Source organism: Haliotis rubra, unplaced genomic scaffold (genome assembly GCF_003918875.1).
Source record: "Haliotis rubra isolate DU_JTF1 unplaced genomic scaffold, ASM391887v1 Scf27, whole genome shotgun sequence".
NCBI lineage: Eukaryota > Metazoa > Mollusca > Gastropoda > Lepetellida > Haliotidae > Haliotis > Haliotis rubra.
The window spans coordinates 894197-920624 of record NW_025766780.1 but is presented as its reverse complement, the minus strand read 5'-3'; the positions used below and the strand labels follow the sequence as shown (position 1 = coordinate 920624).

At 37.5% G+C, this 26428-nt stretch overlaps 1 protein-coding gene across 1 annotated transcript in view; it reads left to right on the top strand.

Annotated features, from left to right (window-relative positions):
• The window catches only part of LOC124280553 (leucine-rich repeat-containing protein 74A-like), a 520775-nt gene that overhangs the window by 103405 nt on the left and 390942 nt on the right, over positions 1-26428 (top strand). Inside the window, 3 exon segments of the mRNA XM_046716499.1 lie at positions 4421-4492; positions 20136-20245; positions 25112-25219. Of these exon segments, the coding sequence (XP_046572455.1) occupies positions 4421-4492; positions 20136-20245; positions 25112-25219 (290 nt within the window).

The following is a 26428-nucleotide window of genomic DNA, read 5'->3' as shown; positions in this document are numbered from 1 at the left end:
GTAAAACAAGCTACGTCAGCTTCAGTCGGGAAGTTGCTTGAAATAGACATTTATGACAAGAATTGAAATAGAATATCATCTGGTTCCAGATATGTGGAGAAAGACTTTATTTTGTCATATTTAAAATGTTGTATTTATTAAAGGTGGGGAATACCGTAAAGGTCACATGCAACGTAAAACACAACTTTGCAGATTCTGATACCTTTCGGTATGGACTTACCGAAACAAATCGTCAAAAATGCAAATTCAACTTATAAAGTTGAAAAATAACACGATGAAAAAAAACGCGCGAAATCGTAGTTCAAGCGATTCACTAATTTTCCCCCAGCGGTTCGCACAGCTTGGAAGCGGGTTGTCCGGTGAATACTCGGTGAAGGCTTTGATGTGAGCTATTTTTCTAATGTTTTGTTGATATCTCACAGACGCGAGCTTTTTATATGTTATGACAGTAAATTAACTGTTTATATAATTTCATTTGTCTATTTCACCACACGTTCTTCTTACCGAGTCACTTTCTCAGTTCGATACTATTAGCAATGTCATTATTTAGCGTTGACAGAATTTCTAACTGTGATATAGATATGTCGTTGTCCAGGGATAAATCTACCCCCGCGTCCCGCGTCTCTGACGCAACAAATTCTGACAGGACTCATATTTATTTTACATGTGCGTCCTATTGGACGCAAGGTTTTGATGAAACACTAATGTTTATTTTTGTGGAGAGGCAATATCAAAGTATACATGGCTAAATCTCCGTAGATTAACTTCCATTCTCAAATAATTGACATGAGCTAATAAGTACACATTATTTGTAAAACGATCGCAGCTTTCATTCGTCATGATATTAAGTTCATTTCCGCGTTTCCAAAAATAGACATCTAGGTCACACCAAGGGAGGTAAGCGGTATGCAAATGAGATCCCAAGATTCATTGCTCGAGCATGTGCAGAACTACTAACCTAGTTTTTACACTCTATAAATAGACACAAACAGGCTAAGGGAGGTAAGCGATATGCAAATGAGGTTTTTCAAGACAAACTGATTGGTCAATGAACATTGTGACTCTGAATCCACAGAGTGAGCACTCAGTACCAGTTAGAGAAAAGCAGGAAGCTTTAGTCAGTAGCTTAACAACTGTTAAATCTATCTGCATGTAATTTGAAAGTGAAAGTGACATTTGACAGGTTAAATTTCTGCTGAGACAGAATGTCATTCTGTTTAAGGTTCTGCATCTCAAGTCCTGGGAAAGTAATCATATAAATGAATCATTTCATTTATAATTATGATGACATTTATGATATAATTTGTTTAATGTTAATAGTTAAAGTAAGACAGTTACTATTTGTGTTCATACTTGTTAAAGTGGCTTCCAGTTGGCATATTTTTTTGGATGTAATTTGTTTTTGAATCACTGAACAGAGTGAAGAAATAAAACAAAACTTTGGTTGGAATTGTAGAACTTTATGCACAAAATATTACAGTGAAGTTACATTGGTCTGGCTAGTAACTTTTTTATTTTTCTAGTAAAAGAAAACATTTGATTGTCAAAGGTCTAGAGCCCTGCTGTTATTTTTATAATATAGCAGTCAACATGCCGCCCAGATAGATACTGTCAGAAAACACAAAGTTAGGACATTTCAGTTAGGTTGGCCTGATACTCATCGGTTATGGCTGACTTATGACAGGGAAGGTGATTTAATATTTTGTACTATTTAATAACTATGTACTGAAAATGGTATGACACAAGATGCTAAATGCAGAAAGTTTTAAAATATAACTTTGACCAGACATCTCATCATAATGATAATAAACTGTCCGTTCAGGCTCCAAAACTTTGTGATGATTTCCAGGTTGCAACTGCATGTATTATGAAAAACAAGACAAAGCAGCTGTCGCCTTGATGAAATCTGTTGATTGGTTAGCTTGTGAAAACATCCCACTGACAAAGTTTAAACGTTTTGTTGACTTTTTATATGAATTTGAAAACGAAGACACTGAAATTCTCAAGGAAGGTAAAATCAACTATGATTCTCCAACAACTGCCAGTGATCTGTTAACATCTGTGTTTGATGTGATAGGGTATGAACTACAAGTTAAAATGGAAGAGTCTCCATTTGTTGCGATTTAAGTACTACCAGCTCTGTTCTGTGAAATATCCCAGACCGGTCAGACTCACTGTGCAACCTATAGTAACAATAAACGAGTTTGAATAATATTTGTGGCATTAAGTTTTGTTAGGGACTCATAAAAGTTCTGAGGGACTCATAGTTATTCAGCTCAGTGAGTCCCGGGACTCAGGCAGTTGAATTTGTAGATTTATCACTGTTGTCACAGACAAAACTCAATGTCTTGTGTTATTGACACCTGTGTGTCTTCCTGCCTGTCTGCTAATGACAATATTCAATACACAACTGCTATCACTGACCACATGCAATTTGAACTTAACACCAATCAGGCTATACACCATAAACAAAATGCATTGATTTATGGCCCGAGTTCGGTCTCTGTCACATTATGTAATTACACAGACAGGCAGGTGTGATACTTGAACACATGACATGTTATGATATCTGTTGATTGCAAAATGTTATACACAAAAAATGAGCATGTAGTTACAAAAACCAACATCTCTATATACACACACAATGAGCCGTGAGGGCATCTGCAAATGGACCAGCCTTTACACTTGAGTGCACACCCACCCGCTCTGTCTGGGTTAGGTATCCCGGCTGCTTCGTTTCTTGGAAAGTAAACCCAAGTACGAAATATTGCACTTTTGATTTGCGATTGTACACTTATAATTTTGTTTATATGTTTTTTCATAATCAGCAATGTATATTATATGTCATGAATAAGTGATAATTGTGTTTTAATTATGTTTGATTTTTGGGTTGCATGTGACCTTTAAACTAACTGAGAACGCGAAGCCTGGGTGGTCCCTGGAAAACTATACAGTGGAAAATGGGTTGTTGCAGAGGTGCAACATCCGGTTTTCTTGTACAGACGAATATCCCCTGTGGTGATGAAAGAATCACGGTCTAGCATGTCCTGCTTGACTATTGATTTTTCCATCACAAGGGATAAATATTTTAATTTCAAAACAGTTACAGATCTTTTTTATAACATTAATTATCATTTAATAATTGAATTTTTAAAGGACATATAATTACTTGATAAATTTTGAATTATATGTTTTGAAAATAGATAAATGGTATTTTAAACTTGGTAGTATAAATTAGCAACTGTGATTGTTAGCGTTGATTTTCACAAACATCTTGGGTCAGTTGGTCTTGTCACATCGGATATATTGTGAAAAAAACCTCTAAAATGATCAGTACCTTAAGAAAATTTAAATATCTATTGAATAGGAAAACGTTATCAAGAATTTACACAGTGTTTATAAGGCCACATTTTGAATATGCGTGTGAGGTATGGGATGGGTGTCTGATTCGAACAAGTTAGAAAGACTACAGCTTGAGGCCTACCCAAATACATGCCGAGTAGAGTTCTTTATTACGAGACTGGATGGGAATTGCTATCAGAGAGAAGAAAGAAGCGTAAATGAAATTTGTTTCATAAGATTAAATATGACACCGCCCCGTCTTTTTTAAACGAATTGTTACCACCTGTTGTAGAAAAAAGAACCCATTATAACTTAGGTAATGCTGAAAATTATACTGTGCCCAATACAAGACTAAAATATTCCACATCTTCATTTATTCCGTCAACCATAAAAGCCTGGAACAATCTCCCGTCAACTGTAAGAAACTGTGACTCCATTTCGCCATTTAAAAGAAACATTACAACAATGCGTAATAGTGCCCAATCACTCTTTTCATCTGGTATACGTACACACAAAGTTAAGATACAATGTAAGTACGCTCAACTATGATTTGTATAGAATCAACATTATAACCGATCCATCCTGTTCTTGTGGATATTTCTGTGAAAATGTATATCATTATTTCTTAGATTGTCCCCATTATAAAACATAGAGAAACTTTGTTAGCTAACATTGGTGATATTTTACAAAAGATATTTACCAGATATATGTCTTATTTTATATGGCAATGCAGACCTCTCAACTGAAGAAAATCTGAATATCTTCAAACATGTCCATCATTACATCAATCAAACTAAACGATTCCTCTGTTCATCCCAATCTGTTATATTCTCAAACTCAAGATATCTCATGCATATGTTCTCTGTATAATTGTTGTAAATATTGGGAGAGAGCGTCATTAAGTTGGATAACTTGTGCCCAATCCTTTTCCTCAATGAATAAAATATGTTTATATCAAATCTAAAGTAAACTAAATGCTGCAGCCATCTTGGAATTATCTTACTGCACCAAATGAACATTAAGTGAAATTATTGAGTGTATTAACCATTGAGAATCATCCAATTTTTATTTTCAACAGTGTCGAAGAAGAGCACCCTTCTCTCTGACCCAACTGGTATTATCACATATGAAGAACAATGCCAGAAACATGGTAAGTTGGTCTTTAGTGGATCCAGCAAAAGAATTATTTTTAATTCCTTTTTCTTGTAGTTACGCTAAATCATGAAATTAATTTGTCACCAGCCAAGATGTCATTACTTCCTGAAAGCAGACCTCAGCCCCATCAAAATGTCACATAGTTTCATATCATACCTGTCATATCATTCATTGTTATAATAGATTGTCTTTGACAATGTCTGAAATAGGTATTTCTTTTTTTGTAAAGTATTTTTATTCACTTTACTTGGTTACATTTGAACAAGATATGTGGGTAGAGTAGAATGGTACAGGTTGCATAATAAAAAGCAGACAGTGTATAACATATGGTACTGGGAATATAGATTAACAATTGAGATGCTAGCTAATATTACAGAGAATTAAAAGACTAAAAAATAAATTACAGGACTGCATCTAGGACATTCCATTTTCTGTAAAAATGTTTCATATTATCATTTTTCTTCTCGATAAATTTCTCTATCTCGTAGATATCTTTTAATAATGTTCTGTAGATGGTGAAGCTAGGTTTGTGTCCTTTTATATTCATTACTTAAAAATGTGGCTTTGCCAATAGTATCATGTGGTTGAGTAAGTGGTTACTACTGCAACAAAATAGAATATCATGATTTGACATTTCATACGTTTTACCAAGGACTTGAGTTATAAAATTGTTAAATTCTGACCAGAACATTTTGATGGTTGGACAATCAAGGTATACATGGTAAATATCCTCACTTACTGAACCACATAATGTACATAGGTCATTATCTATCAATTTCATTTTTAGTAATTCACGTTTAGTGTAAATGACTCTATGCAAAAACTTATATTGAAAATCTAAGAGTTTAAGTGTCTTTAGTGCATTGTCTATATTGTGAAAATATGGTTTTCCAATTTAACAACTCATTTAGTTCCCCGTTCCATTTGAGGCACACATTCGGAATGTTATAATCAGATATAAAATTATCATAGAATATCCTTGACCCTTTACTAGGTTTAATCAAATCGTTCCAAGGAGAGCACATAGATAACGACGGTATATTAAAATTGTTATTTGTTCGTATAACGTCTTTCCACTGTTTGGGTATACTAAGGAGAACACGATTAAAGTCAAGTACAGTACCTTTAATACCAAATTTTGCCCTAAGTTCCGCAAATGTTAGAAATGCATGGTCGTTACAAATATCTTTAATATAAACTATTCTACATTTAATCCAGTTATGAATGATCAAACTTGGCTGGTTACACTGGTGATTTAACCATAGTGGCTGCATGAGTATTTAATTAATGTCGTTATTGTTACATACCGATCTTTTAACATATCTATGCCAGGCATCAAGAGAATCTTTCCAAAATGGATTTTTAATATAATAATGTTTTGTGATGTTGGCTCCTAAAAAAAAGAATGTTTTGTAGAGGGAAACCGGCGAGGGCATAATTCTTAGGTTTTGAAATATATCTCTTCAAACATGAAAGTTTTAAAGAGTCGATAAAGGTTTTCACGTCGACCATTCTTAGACCACCTTCTGCGTACCTTCGTACTAAATTAATTCATTTTATTTTATCAATTTTATCATTCCATATAAATTTGAAGAATAATCTGTTCAAATCAGTAATAAATGTTTTTGGGGGATTAGGGAGAGAAGAGAAGATGTGGACAATCGTGGATAAAGCTAAACTTTTAATTACGGTTATTTTCCCTATAAACGTTAAATTGCGTCTTTTCCAATTCAGTAGAATTCTTTTTATATTTTCGAGTCTCTTCTTTGTATTAATTACCCATAGGTTTTCTAAATGAGCATTTAATTTGATTCCCAATACTTCGAAATTCTCATTATGCCAATCCATCTTATAGTCCTGGGATAGGACTATTTTACTACCTGCCATTGAGCCTAGCCATACTACTTTTGTTTTATCAATATTTATTTTCAAACCTGACATCTTGTAAAAGGAAAGCAAAGTTTTCATAGCTTCATTAAGAGAGGTTTCGGAACCGTCCAAAAATAATTCAGTGTCATCTGCATATTGAGCAATAACATGTTCGATGTTGTTTAAAACAATTCCTTTTATTCTGTGGTTGTCTCTGATCATTATTCCTAGTACTTCTGCTACCAATAAGAATAAATATGGAGATATGGGATCACCCTGTCTACATCCCCTTTCATTATCGAAAAACGTGGACAAGTGACCATTCTGTATCATACACGAGGATGCATTAGAAATCAATATGTTAACCCATCTTTGAATGTTACCTCCAAAACCAAACTTGTCTAGGACCATCTTAATGAATAATTTCGACACGGTGTCGAAAGCTTTTTCAAAGTCAATTAAGATTAGTAAACCTTTTATGTTTTGCCTTTTAGTTTCAAACATAATGATATAAAGAAGTCTAATGTTTTCCGTAATGCATCTTCCTGGAATGAATCCTGTTTGATTTTCGTTTATAAGAAAATTCAAAGTTTTTTTAATCCTGTTTGTTATACAAGTACTTAAAACTTTATACAATGCGTTTAGGAGAGAGATAGGTCGCCAGTTCTTTAGGTATCTTCTATCCTTACCTGGCCTAGGGATACATGTAATTACTCCTCTATTCATTGTCGTAGTCATAGAATTCTGGTTGAAAGTTACTTTTATATATCGGTGAATCCAAATTTTCAGATTTTTCCACAAAAATTTTGAAGAATTCGATAGGGAAGCCATCTAAACCTGGACTTTTGTTATTTTTCATTGATTTAACAGCATGCGAAAGTTCTTCAACACTAATATCGCGCTCTAGTTCATTTGACTGTTCTTTATTTAAAGAAGGAGTAGCAATATGTTCGAATACAGCTTTAATGTCTTCATCTATGTCGCAATTTGATTTATACAGGCTTTCATAGAATCGCTTTTGTTCCACTATTATTTCTCGTCCATCTGCTATTTCTTCACCATTATCACAAATAAGGGAGTTAATAAGTTTGTTTGTATAGTTTCTATTTTCTAAATGGCAAAAATAATTTGTGGGTTTATCCCCTTCTTCATACCACTGGATTCTATTTCTAACTTGGATTCCTTTTATTTCTTCTTCTTTTATTTTTTCCAATTCAATTTTACTTTTAGATAAATCAGCAAGAAGTGTTTCATTAACGTTTTGGAAGTTACTTCTTATTTCATCTTCTATATGACATATATTCTCCTCTAGTTCTTTATATTTTGCAGTTCTGCTTTTCTTAAGATATGAAGAGTATGAGATGGATTTTCCTCTCAGTTTCATTAAAAATGTCTCTAAAAATAGAGTGTCACTGATAGTCAAACGTAAGTGTTCATCATTAATCTCGTTTAATTCTTCATCTGAATATGTAGGGTCTCATGTGATTCTCGTTTTGTTTCATTAAGTAAGTCAATTACTAGTGTTATATATTCCTCTCGTCTCAATAATGATGTGTTAAACTTCCAATAGCGCTTCCCTTTTCCTTATTTTTTGTGTTGATAAAGATAACGTTACAGCAGAATGGTCACTTTTATAACCAGGTATGATGGATATATTACTATTTATGTTAAAGAGGTCTTCAGTTACCAAGAAGAAATCTAATCTGGCTTGTTGGCGAGGATTCTTTTTCCACCATGTATACATTTTTGTTTTAGGGTTTAACTCTCTCCATGCGTCTATTAAGTTTAAATTGTCTATTTGGTCCAAGACAGTCTTACGAGCCTGTGGGTTATTAATGTGTTTATAGTTTTCAAGGTCTATGGAGGGGTCTAAGACAAGATTCCAATCTCCACATACTGCAATTGAATCGTTACCCATATTTACAATCTTATCAAATAAAGATATATAAAAGGAAGGACTATCAGAGTTCGGTCCATATACATTTGTAAGCATTGTATACATTATACTAGCATCTGAAAAGAGACTAGCCGACCTCATTAAAGCGAAAAAACATGAGCTGCAAGATTCTATCGACTCCGTCAAAAGCGAACTTCAGGACATGAAAACTAAAGTAAGTGGACTCGAATTTGATGTCGCGAAACAGGACACTGATTTGCAAAATCTCCGAACTGAGTTATGTGAGGAGAAGGAGAAGCGAGTTCAACTGGAGCGTCAACACATCCTCAAGGATATTCACGATAGAAAACAGAACTTCCTGTTTTATGGTATACCAGAATCTCCTCAAGAGAACACAGAGAGGGTACTGCGTGAGTTCATGGTTGAAAAACTGAACTTTACCGAGCAGAGAGCATTTGACATGTTTTTCAAAATTGTGCATCGACTCCCAGTTTCTGAATACCAGAGGAAGCACAACGCAAACCCCACAAGGAGCATCATAGCCACCTTTAAGTATATCCCTGACCGTGACGCAGTGTTCGACGCCAGGAAACTCCTCAGAAAGTCCGGTATAAGTATACAGACCGACCTACCACCCTTCTTGAAAAAGAAACGCGCGATCCTGAGTCGTCAGGCTGCTTCCCTTCGTCAAGACACAGGCGTCTGGACACGAGTCAGGGTTGTGTCCTCCGAAGTGGTTCTGGAGACGCGAGACCCTAAGAAAGCTGGATCTCCATGGACCAGACGTGACAATCATCCATGTTTTTTGTTGACATTCTGGAGGATACTATTTTCCTCTTACAATCAGTTCTAAAATACAAACTGGAAACATTTTCTTCCAAAGAGACTTATCCATAACGGCAGCAATGACGTGTTGATAGTATTCTATAAATTTAAAGATAACAGCTCTATTCCGAGTCTGCTTTCTATATTATATGACAGAGGTTCAAAATCCATCATAAATCAGTTGTACTCCATGCCCTCTGAGCTATTTTTAGAATCTATACGCGTCTGAGTGTGTCGGGTTTACTGAGTGCGCGGGGCTAGCGCGAGCACGTGAAACATGTCCTTTGTGTGCGACATTGAAGCACGTGTTGGTGTTCGTTTTGGATCCTCAAGTATCGGAGTATGTTTTAGCGATACGTTAAGGATTCGCAAACTGTAAGTAACTTTGAGAACTTACTTTGTTTGTAAATACTTACCCATTCTAGCACCGATATATACTAGGACAAAAAAAAGGGAAAACATGTCACTGTTACAACACTCTCGAACCATGTCATGCAATTTCTATACTTCGAATTTTATACAATACATATCATACTATGTAATTGAACTTTATTTCCCAAAAAAATTAACTTGAATTAGGTTTGTTTCACGATTTGATTTCCTTAGTTCCTGGGGGCGGGCGATGGCCTAGTTGTCTTGGCGTTTTTATCGTTCCTCGCACCGAGGGCCTGAGTTCGGCTCCCCGCGTGGGTACGGCGTGTGGGGCCTATTTCTGGTGTCTCCCGGCTCGTGTTAGGCATCGAGCTAAAACTCGCTCAATCACTCACCTACTCACTTCTTAGTTCTTGTCTTAACCATGGGGCAGGCAGAGCCTTCTGCTCCTTCAGAGAAATTGCTCGTGGCAACCACGGAATTTTCTTTGTTCTTATTTTCTGTATTACCTTATGTTATAATAAAACAAAAAACCATTTTCATTTGGATACAGAAACACCATTTACGACCAGACAAGTAACGATTACTCTAAGATTCTTTAACTATGGATACAAATAACAAAATTAGCATAGTTTCAGGTAATTGTAGAGGCCTAGCCGAAAAAGGTAAACGTAAAGAAGTCATGAATTTATATAGAAAAAAGAAATTCTCAATCATATGTTTACAAGACATACATATTTCTGCAGAGTATGAGAACACAATGAGAAATGAATGGGGTTTAGAATGTGTCATTGCTCCATATAAGTCGAACTCAAGAGGTGTTGCCATTCTTCTAAATAATAATTTTGAATATGAAATACACAATGTCTCAAAAGACGAAAATGGAAATTACATAATTTTAGATATAACTGATGAAATAGGTATTTCATTTCTATTTATCACATTTTATCAATGGATTTCAAGTTAACTTATCAAAGTTACTATTTCCCTCTTTTCATGTGTTCGTGTAGTGTAAGTCTGATAACATCTCAGCATTTGTCACCGTGATATTTTAACTCACACTTTTACCGAAACAATTGCATGAAAAGTCTCTAGCTTGTATGATATGACCTTGAAATTCCAAATTTTGTATAAAGGGCACAGTTTTCTACTTTCCTACATTCAGAACAACAAGATTTAACCAAAGAATTTTGTATAAATATGAAATATATCAGACATAAGGCAGTGTCCTTAACTGTTGTCTGATTGGCTGAATTATAAATAGTGTTGGGAATTGGTTGAAATCTCGTAATTGATGATTGGTTCATTACCACCGATCAATCATTGAAAATAATTGGTTAGTGTCATTTTTCATATTTTCTTGTTGTGGTTGTTAATGCAGAAAAAAACAAAGAGAAAAACACTTGGTCCTCTGTTTGTTTGTTTTTATTCAGAAACTGTGCAAAATGCATTTGCAAATTTCAAACTGGCACTTTAAAATAATGACTAATATATGATGAACATAAACTTCCATGAGTTTTCAAGAAATGTAAATCATGATGTGTCAATAATTGAAGTGAGTTCTCCAAGAAAAAAACTTGTGAGGCTCTGACAACTTCTAAGATATGTTCCATCATGTGTGTCACTCACACACACACACACACACACACATTTCATTTAGTGTTATTTGTCATGTGATATGCTAAAGTAATCTTACTTATCTGTAGATGAAAAGATTTTCAGTTCAGTGATCATACTCCATAACATGCTTTATTTTTAAATTGTTTGTATGAATAATGTATTTGATATATTATATTTTTAACTAATCCTGCACTACTTACCGGAAGGTGACGTCAGTCACCTCAGATTATTGCTTTTCGCACGCCTCGCAAGACGTGTGGTTTGCCAACTCGACTGATTTGTATCCTATGTATTGTGTTTATTGATAATAAACTGACTTTTGGATGTTTTCCTTTGTTTTTCAGAGGGTGTATGTATTACCCTTCTGTTTCTTTTTTTTAGTACTGTTGTAGTGATGGTGATTGTGAAGGTTTTCATCACTTTTATCGGTCACTTTGCCATTCAGAACACGTGGCTTCGATGTAATCGTAGTGGCTTGTTCTTGGCTCATGCTTATTTGTTATACTATTATCGTATATATATTAAGCCTTAATTCTGGTCTCCAGTTTTTGTCAGTATTTGTGAGACGTTTGTTCTCAATTATGCTGTTTCCCTGTGTGTTCCTCATTACTACTGTAATGTTTTTTCACCGTGTGGTTGCTGGGGGTTTCTGCTTTGTTGCAGTTTCTATACGGTCACGCTGTATAGTTTGTAAGGCGGGGTATCTCATAAGTGCCTTCATTCATACTGTTTGAATTGCACTTTTCCGTGTTCCAGCTTGTCGCCCAGCGCGGCCTGGTAAAACGGCATGTGCCCCTCGAGCAGATCGAAGTCGAGCGTATGAAAAAATGATTCCCGTACGCCTCGGCGACGGCTTTTCTGTTATATTGCTGAGATTGTCTTGCGCGAAACCGTACCCCACACGGATTTCGTTCGATACGTCGTTATTCCGACTAATTCCTTGATACGCCAGTTAAACAGTAAAACACGTCGCTGTCATCAATGCTCAGCACCTCGTTCCCGCTGATTTTGATGGTGCTTTTCTTGACGATGGCACGACCCAGGTTGTTCGAGATCGTGCGTTTGTCGTTCACGGACTCCAACGTGATGTGAAAAGCCAGTTGAGTCGTGCAGGGAATCGAACCAGCAGCGTTTGGTTTTGATTGATCGTGCTCGGATTGTTGGTGATGGTCACCGACTGACGCACGGCTTTGACAGCGAACAAATCCCTCGATTTTCGGAAAGGATCTAGCTTTCGTCCGTATTGCGTCATTGTTTATATTGAAACTATGTATATTATAAAATGGCGGATGATATTCCCATGGACGATTTCGACGTACACCAGCTGAACGACGACAATGATGCAGCAGCAGCCATGGACACCTCGTTCATGAGGGACACTGTGGGCAACAAGCTTTTAAAGCAGGCTGTGGACGAGTATTACGTCACTGGAAAAAAAAGTCCACATTTACAAGTTTGGAAATGCCTTGGAAAGATGATGTTTCCAAGACATTTCCAATTTTGGAAAGATGATGTTTCCAAAAATTTACAATTTTGGAAATGTCCACAAGGGGAGATAACTGGTGGGTGATGGTAAATTATTGTTCTTTGCACGCCCCAGGACCTAGTCCCGTGTTGATTGATGAGTGAGTCAAGGCAGTTAAGAGTCAACAATTAACAAGGCCTACATCAACAGCAAAAACCTCAGGCTGTTCGTTAGTAATGCCCGCAACCAAATAACGGACGGCTACTACAGCGTGTGCTCGCTCAACGAAGAAATTTTCAAACTCAAAACTCAAAATGGATGACTCGAACGGCACGGTCATGTTAGCCAACAACGGAAAAAAACGACTTGAACGCTCGGGTTTACATCAAACAACATACCACCGGAAACCACCGTGACAGGCACGAGATTACCCGATCTCGATATCTCAGCGGGACGCTGCACATACAGCAATGACGGAGTCTCATGGTCCAGGAACACGCAATAGAAAATGCACCTCCGCGATCTCCGACCTCGGGGACACGCGCGGATTCGACAAACCCGGAACCGACGGCAAACTGCAAGCCTTGTAACTGAAAAACAACATTTACAAACTCGAACTACCGCCCTCTACTGCCGCTGGTGGTGGTGGTGGTGGCAACAACCTAGGCGATTTCGTCGATACCGAAGGAGCGGTCCGCAACGACGAGGACAAATGTACGATAACCCCAGCCTTCCGCGGCAGGCTGTTCCACCTGGACGACGTCGAGACCACGGCCGTCTCCAGAAACATGCAGTACACTCTCATCTTCAAAGACGACAACAAATGGGTATTAGTGCCATCCCAAATCGACTGGAATCTCAACATCATGCTCGATAATGTGTCTGAGTGGGTTATTCAGGCTTCACTGCGGCATGGTATCTCAGTGGGCTAGCACTATAAAACAGTCTGGGCTAGTACAAGCAGCCGCACATACACATACACACGCATGCACGTCGTCATATGAGTGAAATATTCTCAAGCACGCCGTTAAACCCAGTTTCACCTCACCTCACCCCTGGAGCAGAACTTTTAAAACCTTTCAATACTCTCCTTCCACTTTTCTATTTACACACCTAAATATTTGACATAATCATAACTCATAGACATAATATAATCGTGAAGAGTATTTTGCCATTGCGGGGGATATTGATGACTTTGTCTTCTTGTTTTAACTCATCCGGATTTAAATTAGCCTTTTTAATAAGAGGAGTGACAACTGCCTGTTTGAAAACTTGGGTGTGAGCTGTTGACCACATTGGATAATGGACTGTTGAGAGAATCCAAGCTTGCTTGCCATCTTGGTATGGCTTCTAGGCTAGAAGTTGCTTTAGCTTCGGATGTAACCTGCCTTATTTCTGCCAGATAGGTTAAGAATTCAGACAAATATGTACCAGTGAAACATTGCTTATTGAAATCCTGATTCTGCAGAGTATGTCTAATGTCAACTTCTTGACGTATATCCCATATCTTGGCGTGGAAAAAATCTACAAATCTGTTGACTGGAGTACAGTTTGTATCCCCCTTTCAAGAGACTGTTCAACAAGGAAAATAATTCCTTGAATTTGCTGCAGTTGCATTCTATTGAGGTGCATACAAATGCTCGTTTGGCTGCTGCTAGAGCTTTATTGACATTATTCCTGGCAGTTTTGAAGAGTTGGCGATGAAGTTCCACAATTCTTAACGTTGCTATTTTTTTTAGCTGCACGGCATATCTGTTTCTGCTTGTGGATGTCATCATTATGCTAGCCACAGTGAGGACGAATGACAACAGAACTGGACTTCAGAGGAGCATGCTGATCCAATATTCGTGATAAGCATATATCAGTCCTATCATCAACTCCACAAGAATCAAGAGAGTGACTGTAGCAGCTCAGACGATTCAATGTCATTAGAAAACTGCCTAATGTCTCTATTTCAAATCTTCCTGTAGCTAATTTCTTTTCTCACTTGCTTAGGTTTAGTGAGTTTGAACGAGCACTGAATAAGTGAATGATCAGATATCTGTTTGCCAGAAACATCAACAACATCCAGAATATCACAACTATCCTTGGATATGACTAGGTCTCGTGTATGACCTGATCAATGAGTTGGACCAGACACATGCTGTAGGAGATTGAAAGATGCCAGCATGTCACAGAAAGATTTAGCAAAGGAGTCAGACACAGAATCATCATGGATATTGAAATCCCCCATTAAAACCAGATGACCAGGTTCAAGAGCAGTTTTGACAAGGCTGGACTTGCATTCAGAAACACTTGCCATATGGTTTTGGTTGCTGAAATTTTGTGAAGAAAACCCATTCCAGCTGCGTTAGTGGAGGTAGCAATCAATACCAATCTACTGTAAACAAACATTTCATCACCTAGGTCTTCCCAGAACATTCCTGCATCGTCAATATAGGTGTTAAAGAAAGTTTGTTCACTAAATTTCAAAGAAATAGAAGATGAATTACAAAAACATAGTGATTCCTTCATTATTTTCACAATGATCCTGCCAATATTCCCATATGGGAACATACCTATATCTCTGGAACCGTTCTTGATATCACTATGAAATTTTTGATTTTTCTTAGTCACACCATTATGAGAAAGGTTAAAGTATTAATCTTTTTGAAACTAGTATGACCCCACTGCCATTTCATCTGGCATGAATCAAAACTTACTTCATCAAGAGTAATCTTGCGATAACTTTAAGGTCATTTGCATAATTTCCGTCCTAAAAATACAGCAGGAAGTGACGTATTATGCAACTTTACCCTGCACACGGCACCAAATTGTATGGTACTTTTTAAGTCGGCAAAACATTATTTAGTTATGATATTTCTACCTTGTATATAAATGAGTAGAAGTTTCAGATGTTTTGGTTAAAAACATGATGATATTACTAATGTGAATGAAATTCCTAAATAATTTTTAATAATAAAACTATTTAGATTCGTTACTTGTCTCAGTAAACGTTTCACAGTGTCATTTGCTTTTACTGCGTGCCATAGTAAGAGATGAGCAATACCGCAATAATAGAGATCGAGTTGCTTCAATTTCCGGGTCAAACGAAGCAATGGGGATTGTTGCGATCGTATTGAACGAGTTGCGATTATGTGCCACATTATTTATGACAGAAATGAAGCTTAAACATCAGTCAAGTGAAAATATATATAAAATGCCAAATTTCAGTAGGCGTGCATAATCCTGATGAGGACAGCATTAACTACCGCGATAATAGAAGCCAATAGTGATGTCTCCATGTACCGGGCCGAACAGGTCAGCGTGTTGAAGTGGGCCTTGTCATTAACATACACCTTGAACGAAGTTCAGGAGGTAGTCTGATCCTCTGAAGGCTGTCCCTTATAGCTTGAAACTGGCCTTGGAAGTCCTGATCCACAAAGGCATCATCAGACAACTGAGCAGATCGATGCCGGTCACTAAATAAAAGTACTGTCGGAATTAGAAAAAAAACTGTTTGTAGGCTGTTACTCTGTATCCCTAAACTTTACACAACTGCAAATAGCATATGTCGAAATAACCCACATAGGCCGAACTGGGCGTTAAGGGGGATGCGTTATAGGATATCCAGAAGTGGATGTTTACTCGTAAAATAGGGCAAAACTTAGAAAAAATACGAATAGCTGCTGAAAACAATAGATCAGGCTATAGATGGCAATTAGGTCGCACAGCCAGGTATGACGACGGCCCGTCGACTCATCTTGCATGAAATGCAAGTGCTGCCTTCAGGCACAAGGGGTCGTCTCAAAGATATTTTATGCTTTTTTCATATGTATTGAATATGTCTCATCTATTGATTATCATCTTACGTGTCTTTCATAACGTTTATGGTGAGATGTGTAAAAGAATATGATACCCATAGAAAAGCTTAAGTCAACTATCGTATTAAATGTCTCAAAATATATAGGTGGCAAGACCACCCCAAGATCAACAGGACTGGATATTATTTGTTAATTGTTAAGACATACCGTTTACTTCCACCAGTTTAATTCCCCTAAAGGATTATCTTATCGTTGCTGATGTCTCTAATCCCCCAGTACAACCCCAACCACCGTCTGCGACACCCGTCCTAGTTTTGCTTTTGAGACGACCTCTCCTACCTGTTTCTTTTTATAGTGACAGTGAGGCTCCATGGTAGCTACATCCTTAATAAGTTCAGTATGAAAGTTAGTATTTTTTACATCAGCTATCGTTTATAATGAAGTTAAGTCTAGTTTCAAAATAGACATTTAAAAAGTGTCCTTTGAAATACGATATCATCGCTTACTAATTTGCATAAAGCCATGGTCTGTTCTAAATAAGTTTCTTTGGACTTAGAAAAACCCCGCATTGCTCATTTCTGCACTAATCTCTCCTCAGTAAAGTCCTTTTTTCACGTTTCCTATCTCCCTACCACTGAGACTATAGTTAGGCCCAACTTAGTTTCACAGATATTTCACACTTTCACATTTTAACTTCATAAATTGTAGATATATATGTGAAAAAAACATTTTTTTTCTATTTCCGACAGTACTTTAGTAGTAGTTCGTGAGGAGTACACCGAGCAAGACTGAAGGTAGCGACCCCCCTCACTACAAAGTCACATGACTTGTCACATGATTACACTTCCCAGAAATTATTGAGAAATTTGTTTCGGCAAATTTCTAATACATGTATATAACCTATAGAAGTTTTACTTAAATCAATATGTGGAGATATGACTCTCTTACAGTCTAAGTGTCTTTTCAGTACTCTGTGAAACCTCCTTGCCCTGCATTACACGACTGAATTCATCTACCTACACTACCAGGGTTTATATCTGGGCTGTAACTGGGCCAGTCTAAGACTTGAACATTTTCGTACCACCACCACTGTTTTGTGTAGCCCACAAAGTGTTCGGGGTCATTGTCATGCTGGAAAATCCAATTATCTTCATACAGTGTTCGGGTCATCTAAGATGTCAACATATCATTCCTTTGTCAAATTTCAAGTGAAAATACACAACGGTGCCACTCCATGTGATGATATCCCACCGAGCATGGGCAATTTCAGGCTATGTTTTGGGCATTTGTAGAGAGCTTTCACCAGAGACCATAGGGTCTCTGGTTTCACAGTATCTTTTGTCCAAATTTTCACTCAGTACGGAAAAAGCAAGACAAAACTTTCATCAGAAAAGAAAACATTATCCCAATCTTGATTTTCGTGGGCCTTTCTTTTGCATTATTCACACCCCTTTCAAAATCCTCTAGAAACAGCTTTCTTCTCTCTTCTGCTGTCAAATCTGCCATGTCAACAAAGGAAGCCATCTGCTACACCAGGGGAGATAACTCTTGATGTAGTAAGATTCATTCTTGAGCCTACAAGACTTGCCTCCCATATTGAGTATCTTAATACATAATGTAACACCTATTTTAAAATTCTATTATCAGTCTTTGGAAACAAAGATTTTCTCAATAATTTCTGGGAAAACTATCATATCGTGCATGATAACATGAATAGAGTATTGAGGGAGTTACGTGGTCCAAACATCAATTTACCCCAAAAATAAGCAATACATTGGGGCAGCTTTGAAGATTATCTGGAAATGGTAAGGAAACATCACGTTATGTTGGTTCAGCAATGAAATATTTTGGATGTATGATCATGAATCAACATCAGCAGAGCTAGTTTCCCCGTGCCCTATTAAAAGCATGCAGGTTATTCTGTTAAAGAAAGCCTCCTATCTTAGGACAACCAAAACCTTTTGCACAGCATCCAAAAAAGAAAATAGGCTTAATCTCAATATGTCAGTGATGGGATAAGAAGAATGGATTTTACATTGTTTGGATGATCTAATTGCTCTGAAATGGGTGTGGCGATGGTTCAGCATCTTACTAGTACTTCATGGTTTATCATAACTGTTCAATGTCAATTAGAGTGGTCCCCATGTTTTATGGGACCAACCTCTGGTCTGGACCAGGGGTAGATTGTGACCATTTGGATTTCGAAGAAAATTCTATTTACTTTTTGCTGTGTGCAACACCTCATAATAGTAGCAAATACTTGATGACCATTTAAAAGTAAATTCCCCCGTCTTCATTATCAGACCACAGACCATTACTAACCTGATCCAGCATATTTTTATACCCACAACTGATGATTTGCAGGTTAATGGATGCATTTTCATGATAGTATATCACTTAACCATGTCTTAAACTCAGCAGTTATCTTTTCTGTGGTATACTCAGGTTATATCAATAATGGCACAGAAATAGAGGATATTTCATGTGTCAAGTGATGTCTCTGACATACTGACATACAAAAATTGTGATATTGTCATGAATGGAGTAGACACAAGTGAAAGTATGACTTTCTTCACATCATGAGATGAAAGATACATTATATTTCACTTGGCACATGAAATATTCTATTTATTTTGTTTAATTGAATTAATATTGAACTGATATTAAACTGAGAAAATTCTCCCAACTGTAAACTGAAGTCTATTCACCGTCATTGTTTGAATAAGATTAGCCCTAATAATAACCAAGAATACATAAGAACTACAATCATACATGGTGGGCCAAGAAAATATAAAAACTATTTACGTTCTCAATAAGCATAAATACTGGAAATGACCAATGCCATTTGAGTGAAATAAAGTCACTTGAACATAAATGTCAGTTTTGAATGCTGTCAGTGTGTAACTCAAGTGTTTTGAACAGTGGGAAGCAAGCTGTGGACTTGACACAATGAATGAAACAGTGATCAGTGGCTTGGTGGGCATGTTTACATATGTTTACATTGCCTTATATTGAGTTTCAATATACAAGACAGAACAATTTGTTGAAATATTATTGGATATTTATATAGCATACATATCCACGTACTAGTGCATGCTCAAGGCGCTGGTATTTTTCCCATCAGTTATTGGATGTCAATCTCAACGGCACGTCTTATCAATCTCAGCTCCCTGGTGAGCAAAGTTCTATTTTCATTGCAGAGAACATCAAATTTCTGCAGTGAAAATATCATTTTTTCTCAAAATGAATGAAACTGCGATCAGTTATCTTCCCCTGGTGAGCAAAGTTCTATTTTCATTGCAGAGAACATCAAATTTCTGCAGTGAAAATATCACTTTTCTCAAAATGAATGAAACTGCGATCAGTTATCTTGGCTGGAGGTTTGTCAGCCAATGCCCAGGCTTGCTGGACAAATGCATTTGGTGAAATGTTTACATATGTTTACGTTGCCTTATATTGAGTTGTGTTTCAAGATACAGGACAGAACAATATGTTGAAAGCTAAAGTAATTCTTGCAAAGAACATCAAATTTCTTTCACAACAGTGAAACTAACGCCTTTCTTAAAATCCGAATAACAAAACATTTCCTGTCAATATGTATTAAATTCCTGCTGACCTTCCACCTGTTTTAGTGAGATTCAAACCCTCATGTTTCCTTTGCTGCAGCATATTACTGTTGGTTGACCTGATGAAGTTACATTCCCAAACATGTATAGGTAAAATGGCAAATATGATATTTGAAAAGTTATTTTTGAATACTGAATATAGAAAGTCTTATTTTGTACAGGTTGTGTACCAATATCATATTTACAACGGCATTTGAACAAGAGGAATATCCGCATGCGACATCACTACCTTGGGGGTCTTTCAACAAAACCTGTGGCTGCAGCACTCAAGGTAATGTTTTTAGCTCTCCTGAAGCATAGCCATTTCATTTTCTTAAAACACAAACCACATGCTTGATGTAATATATGTTATATTTTGGATTACACTTTCTCGGTAAAGTACAGATTCTAGTACTTTTGTAGGGTTGAGTCCCATCTGGGATTCGAACCCACACCCTCAGAGTCAGGCACCTAATCGCCAGCACACAAAGTCAGCCCCCTAGACCGCTCAGCCACAGCGGCTTCCACAAAAATGGAAGTCGGACAACTGGTAGTCTAGACTGCGGACTTTGTGTACCCCTCTAAAAAGTGTTAATTGGCACGGCTCCCACAGCCGAAAGCTATGAAATACACAATGCCATTTAGAAAGTGGTCAAATGTAACATATGTTATATTTGGCATTACAGGTAGGACAACTGGTAGTCTAGACTGCGGACTTTGTGTACCCCTCTGATAAGTGTTAATTGGTGTAATCAATATATGTTGTTTTTGAGAGTATTCATGTGGATTTACAAATGTGCCTCCCCATTTTATGAATTTGAAAACTGACTTGGTGTCTGGGTTGGTTAAAGTGGGGTTTTGAGAAACTGGTGGAAAATTATTGCTGATCCTGTTGTTTGTCATGAGCCGAGCGTTTCAGAAAGTACAGGAAATAGATAAATAAATTCCAGGTATTTTTTTTTTTGATGTTGTTACTTATGCCAAGGCTTGGCAAATTTCTTCTGAGAATGATTCCATTTAAGATTTGGCTGGTACTTTCATTGATGATTCTCCTGACTTGCCTAAATTTTCGTGTGAGAGTGCTCACAGCTCTGACAATGTGGTAGTTGAGGAACCAGGTCTGATCAAGGAGCAGTGAGAGACGACCCAAAACTGTACATTACTGTTGCCATTAGAAGATGTTGACAAATTTCCAGTTTGTTTTTACCTCAAGGAAAGTGTTTTGATGAGGAAATGGAATCTGCCAGGTTGTACCTGCTCATAACGAATTCAGACAAAGACACTGCCATGTCAAGATGTTCAGAAAATATGACAGAAACAACATTTTGTTACCCACGTGGTCAATGTATGGGTAGGTGCATACTAATCTCGTACGTCATACTAGTGTCGTATCGCGTTGACCTGTGCCGCAACAACTCGACCTGACATTCTAATGATTTGATTGGATAACCAATGACCTCCGTTAGGTGATGTTGTGACGGGACTACTTTCTCATTCATTACAAACACGTAAATTCATTCATTCTACAACTTTTACTATGTCAATCTAGATAGACGCTTTACATTATAATAGTTCCGGGCAAAAGTGTACTTTATTGCACTATACATGGTGGTAGACGGAACTGTATTTCTTTTCTAAGATGCCAAATATAATACTTTCTAAGGTTAATTACAATTAATCTACGCCAGAATACAAGCAGAAAAATTACGGTGTCGGTGACCTAAATTAACAATCCTCGCTCACTGACGCGCTGTTCTATAGACGTGTCTGCCCCCGTACGTTAAGATGCACGTTACCAGAAAAACAGTTTGATGACAGTTTACGTTATAATTACATCTGTGATTAATGTAGACCATGGGGCAATATGAACGTCTCATTTCTACTACCAACGTAAATTATTATCATTACATCCAGATGAACCTGACTAGTCACGCTGCATTCAACTGATGCATTGTGGGAATGTAAACATTGCGAACATTGTCGTGTTGCTGATAAATTGTGAATCGAACTGTGACATTATGTCTGTCGAAAACCATAACTGTAATGTTTCCGCCAGTGATGTTAGCCGAGTGAAGCAACTGCAAACTAAGAAACGGGGTGCTACGGAGTAGTTTAATGTAAGAGGCTTTACCTTTGATACAGAGGGGGCAGACGAGAATGGCGCAGTGAATACAGTGTGACATCATGCAAATTCTTCTGCAACCTCTTTATAAAATCAGTTCAGGTTTGAAAGCATAAAGACAACAAAAATACGATATTTTGTCAATTTTATGCAGGTAGGACGTGGGTAATAAATGAAATACCACACTCAGTCACATTTCATACGAATTATACGAAACTTGCGACCTCGTTTTGTATAATTCGTATGTCATGAGACCTTGTGTAGTATTCTCTATGTACCTACTCAGTTTATTGCCCCTGCTCACCTTCTGTAGATGTATCAGATTGTGATACTGATGAGAAACATGACTTTGTAAAGTTTGGTGGCACTGTTTACTCTTCTATCTCTAAGCTATGCAATCCTGAATTTTTAGCAAATTTAGATGTTATCTTGGTCAATTGCCACCTGAGCAAAATGCTCAAGTTTATTCAAGAGTTCACTCACTTGTTTCTGGATGTAACTGGCAGTACAGATTTTTTCATGATGTAGATGTAGGTGACTGTTCTAAAGAGTTGCTCAAACACATTTTGTTCAGTTAAATTTCCATAAACACTGACTGCACGAGAAGTGTCTGCGAATGAACAACACAGTGGTCAGTTGGGTTTGGTTATTTGAGGAAACTTTGATGTTTAGATATTCAGAGTTACGAGGGGAGGTCAAAAAGTTTTGAGAACTCACTACCTAAAGTTGTGAAACAGCTATGCCGCAAGTAGTATTGCATTCATTGATCATTCAAGAGATACCTGTGAAAATTTCAATGCCTTGCAGCAAACAGTATTAATATTGTGATAACTGGAAGAGATACACTACTGATATCATGGACAATTCTAAACTGGTCCCTGAATCAAGCTTCTGTTGTAGCCTTGCATTTATCATTGGAAAATCGTCTTCCACGCAAGTGAGACTTTACATTTCAAAACAGGTTATAATGACTGGGTGCCAGGTCAGGACTGTACTCGTGGATTCTGAATGTGTTGGCGCCCTCTAGTGTGAGGACATGAACTACAGCTCTGTACTCAGTTTTAGAATCCTCCATGATATCAAAAGGTGTATATTGGTTTCACACAAAGTTCTTTTATGGACTGATTAACATTTAACCACTGCATTAGAATACATAGCAAACATCTCTTTGTGTCATGCATGACCAATTCAGTCTAAGATATCATGAAGATTGCAATTGCAGGTTGGCTAAAGATCATCTTTTTGTCATGCATAACCAAGTCAGTCAAACAGAGCTCCAGATAAGATTTAGCTCATGTGGGTACTGTACCTACTGTATGTTTTTGGAGTGGGTATTATGAATGTTGAGTGGGTATTTCATTTTCCGTTACCCACTGCTTTCAAATATGTGCGTATTTCAGTCATTTTACTCACCTCAGTATTATGTCATTGAGTAAGTTTACTAAGCAGGTATGTTCTGCCTTATGTAATACCTAATCAAAACCAACTTAAATATAATGGAAATGATTTCATAAAAAATCACTCATCCTATACTGACATTACAACACTTGTCCTATACTAACAGTTCAACTTGATAGCAATCGATGTCTTTTTCATTACGCAAACGATTTTTATGAATATATTCCGTACGCATTTGTTTTAAACTTTTGCGTGTCTAACATTTTAAATGCGTAATTGGTATGCAACAATTTTTTTTCATTGCGTAAATGGAAATTTTATATGCGTATTTTACCCGGATACGCAGCTTATCTGGGCCTCTGGTCAAAGATACCATGAAGATTGCAATTGCAGGCTGACTAAAGATCACTATAACAAACTGTTTTCAATCAGCTCAGCTATCCACACCTTGCCTTGGTAACTGCAATGCTCACAAGATATGTGCCTCAGCAACAAGATTAGTTCCAACAGTATACAACTTTTGGATTTAGTTACCATTAACTGTGATCACATTGCCAGGGTAAGCAGATCACTGCTGCACTTATGTTATGGATCTGGTGGCGGTTTAGCCATGATTGTTGTGATGCTGGATATGTCTTTTTGTAGTAATGCCATCAAGACAGAGCATGCTTCTTTAGTCCATGTACTGTTCTTTGCTATCTGGGATTACTTGATGTCACATTTCCCTTTGGTGTATTCTTGAAGGTATTGTATTAGTAGGAATTAACAAACAACAGTACTACCTCTATTACATCAGGATAAGTCCCCTCTCCTCTCTTCCTCCTGGTGTGGGGGCGGCGGGGTAGTCTAGTGGTTAAAGCGTTGGCTCGTCACGCCGAAGACCCGGGTTCGAATCCCCACATGGGTACAATGAGTGAAGCCCATTTCTGGTGTCCCCCGCCGTGATATTGCTGGAATATTGCTAAAAGCGGCGTAAAACTAAACTCAGTCAGTCAGTCCTCCTGGTGTGATTTTCGAATTGTACATTGTATCATTGCAATACCATGTCAAGATAAAAGTTGCCTCTAACATTAAATGCTTTTTCTGCAATAATAGATTTGGTGGATTGTATTCATGTGCCAACTTGCACAAATTACAGAAAGTTATTATCTGGCATGAGAAAAGATTAGTGAACTACTGATCTTTCAGGAAAGATGTGCCTATATGTAACTGAAATATTGAGCTTGTAATTTCAGGATTTTCCAACAAATTTTGTCCCTGATGAAATCTTTGATCTGATGGCAAAATTATACATTAATAGATGGAAGCCATGACCAGTCCTTACTTGAAACATTTCAAAGGAGTTCTTCAGGACAGATATGTTGAAAAGAACAGGTCAAGAAGTCTTATCAGAAATGATTGCCCTTTGTGTATTGACATAGTTGGAGATGTTTATTGTGATAAACCAGTGGCCTGTTACACAACAGAGAGTAGATGTGGGAGTGAAGGATTTGTAACAGGGACTTCTGTTATAAAAAGATAATTTTTAGAAAAATATATATTCATAGAATTTTGCCCAATAACAACTGATATTTGATGTTGACGGGCCATATGTCATCCTCTTTTCTTGTTTTTCAAAGTATGTTCTGTTTCTTGCAGCGTAACACAGTAACGGAACATGTAGACCTAGCAGACAACTGTGTGGAGGCAGCAGGGGCATACTACCTTGCTGACATGCTCAAAGAAAATATGTTCATTGTTTGTTTGGTAATGTTTTTGTCATAAACCTTCCTCCCCTTCAACTAAGGACTTTTTAGGATGCCTTAATCTATGCTGACCATATTTTGATATATCTATAGTACAATTGATTCTATGGTATTTGATTGGCATAAACCACAAAATTTGTAACTTCATTTACTTGCAGACTGCTTTTGACCTTTATTATTATGTTTAGCAGATTAAAGATAGTATGCAGCAGAGAGGGTTCGGGTGATCCTGGCACAGTCAGGCTGGTAAGGCTCATCATCAGCTCAGGACTCTTGCCCCCTCTACACGCAGCCCAGAAAGCGAATGGGACTTCTCCCAGGAAACGCTGCCTAGTCGAACCCGCCAAGAACTTTTCGGAGAATATGAAGGCTCCCGAACACTGGAGCCTTCTGCATTACCTAGAGTGTCAGAAGGGCTGTACTCCCGGTGGAGAACCCGGGCACTCTCCTGATCTGCGCCAAGAGATCAGGAGGTACCAAACCAAGGGCACCGAGAACAATGGGGAGCCTGACGACAGTGTACTTGGGATGCAAGCAAGACATTTTAATGGCGAGGTCCGCATATTTTTCATGCTTTTCCTGAATCTTGCCAATCACATTGCTGTCAAAAGGGACAGAAAATTCAATGATATTAATAATTTTGTTAGCTTTATCAAAAAGGACAAGATCATGTTTGTTGGCTGGAATTCTTCTGAGGCTGTAAATGGGCCTATTCCACAGAAGTTTGAAAGCATCATTTTCCATGACGCCCTGGACATGTTCAGGTTCATACCATGGATGGACCTCAGAGTCACAGGCATGGCGAAGATTGTAATAAAAGCAGCGAGCCATGCAATCATGTCTTTTAAGATATGCTGTTTGTGCCAAGGAATGCATTGGCTATAGCTTTATCTTCCGGCGTCATGGCGTTGAACTCGGCCGGCGTAAAAGTATAGCCCACGCACCACCTAGTCAAATCACATCCTTTCAGACATATGCCTTGATATTCCATGTTCCGGCGTTCGCTCGTGGTTCTCCAGAGTTCATGTAGCTGAAAAACATGTTGCTGTTGTCAATACTCTGTACCTCGTTTCCACTGATTTTCCATCGACCGCTTGGCCGATGTTCGACACGAGTTCTCTTTTACTTTTCGGGAAGTCAAAGTGATCTGAAAAGCCAGGCGTGCCCAGATTAAGAAATCGAACCAACAGCGTCTGGTTTTGATCAATCG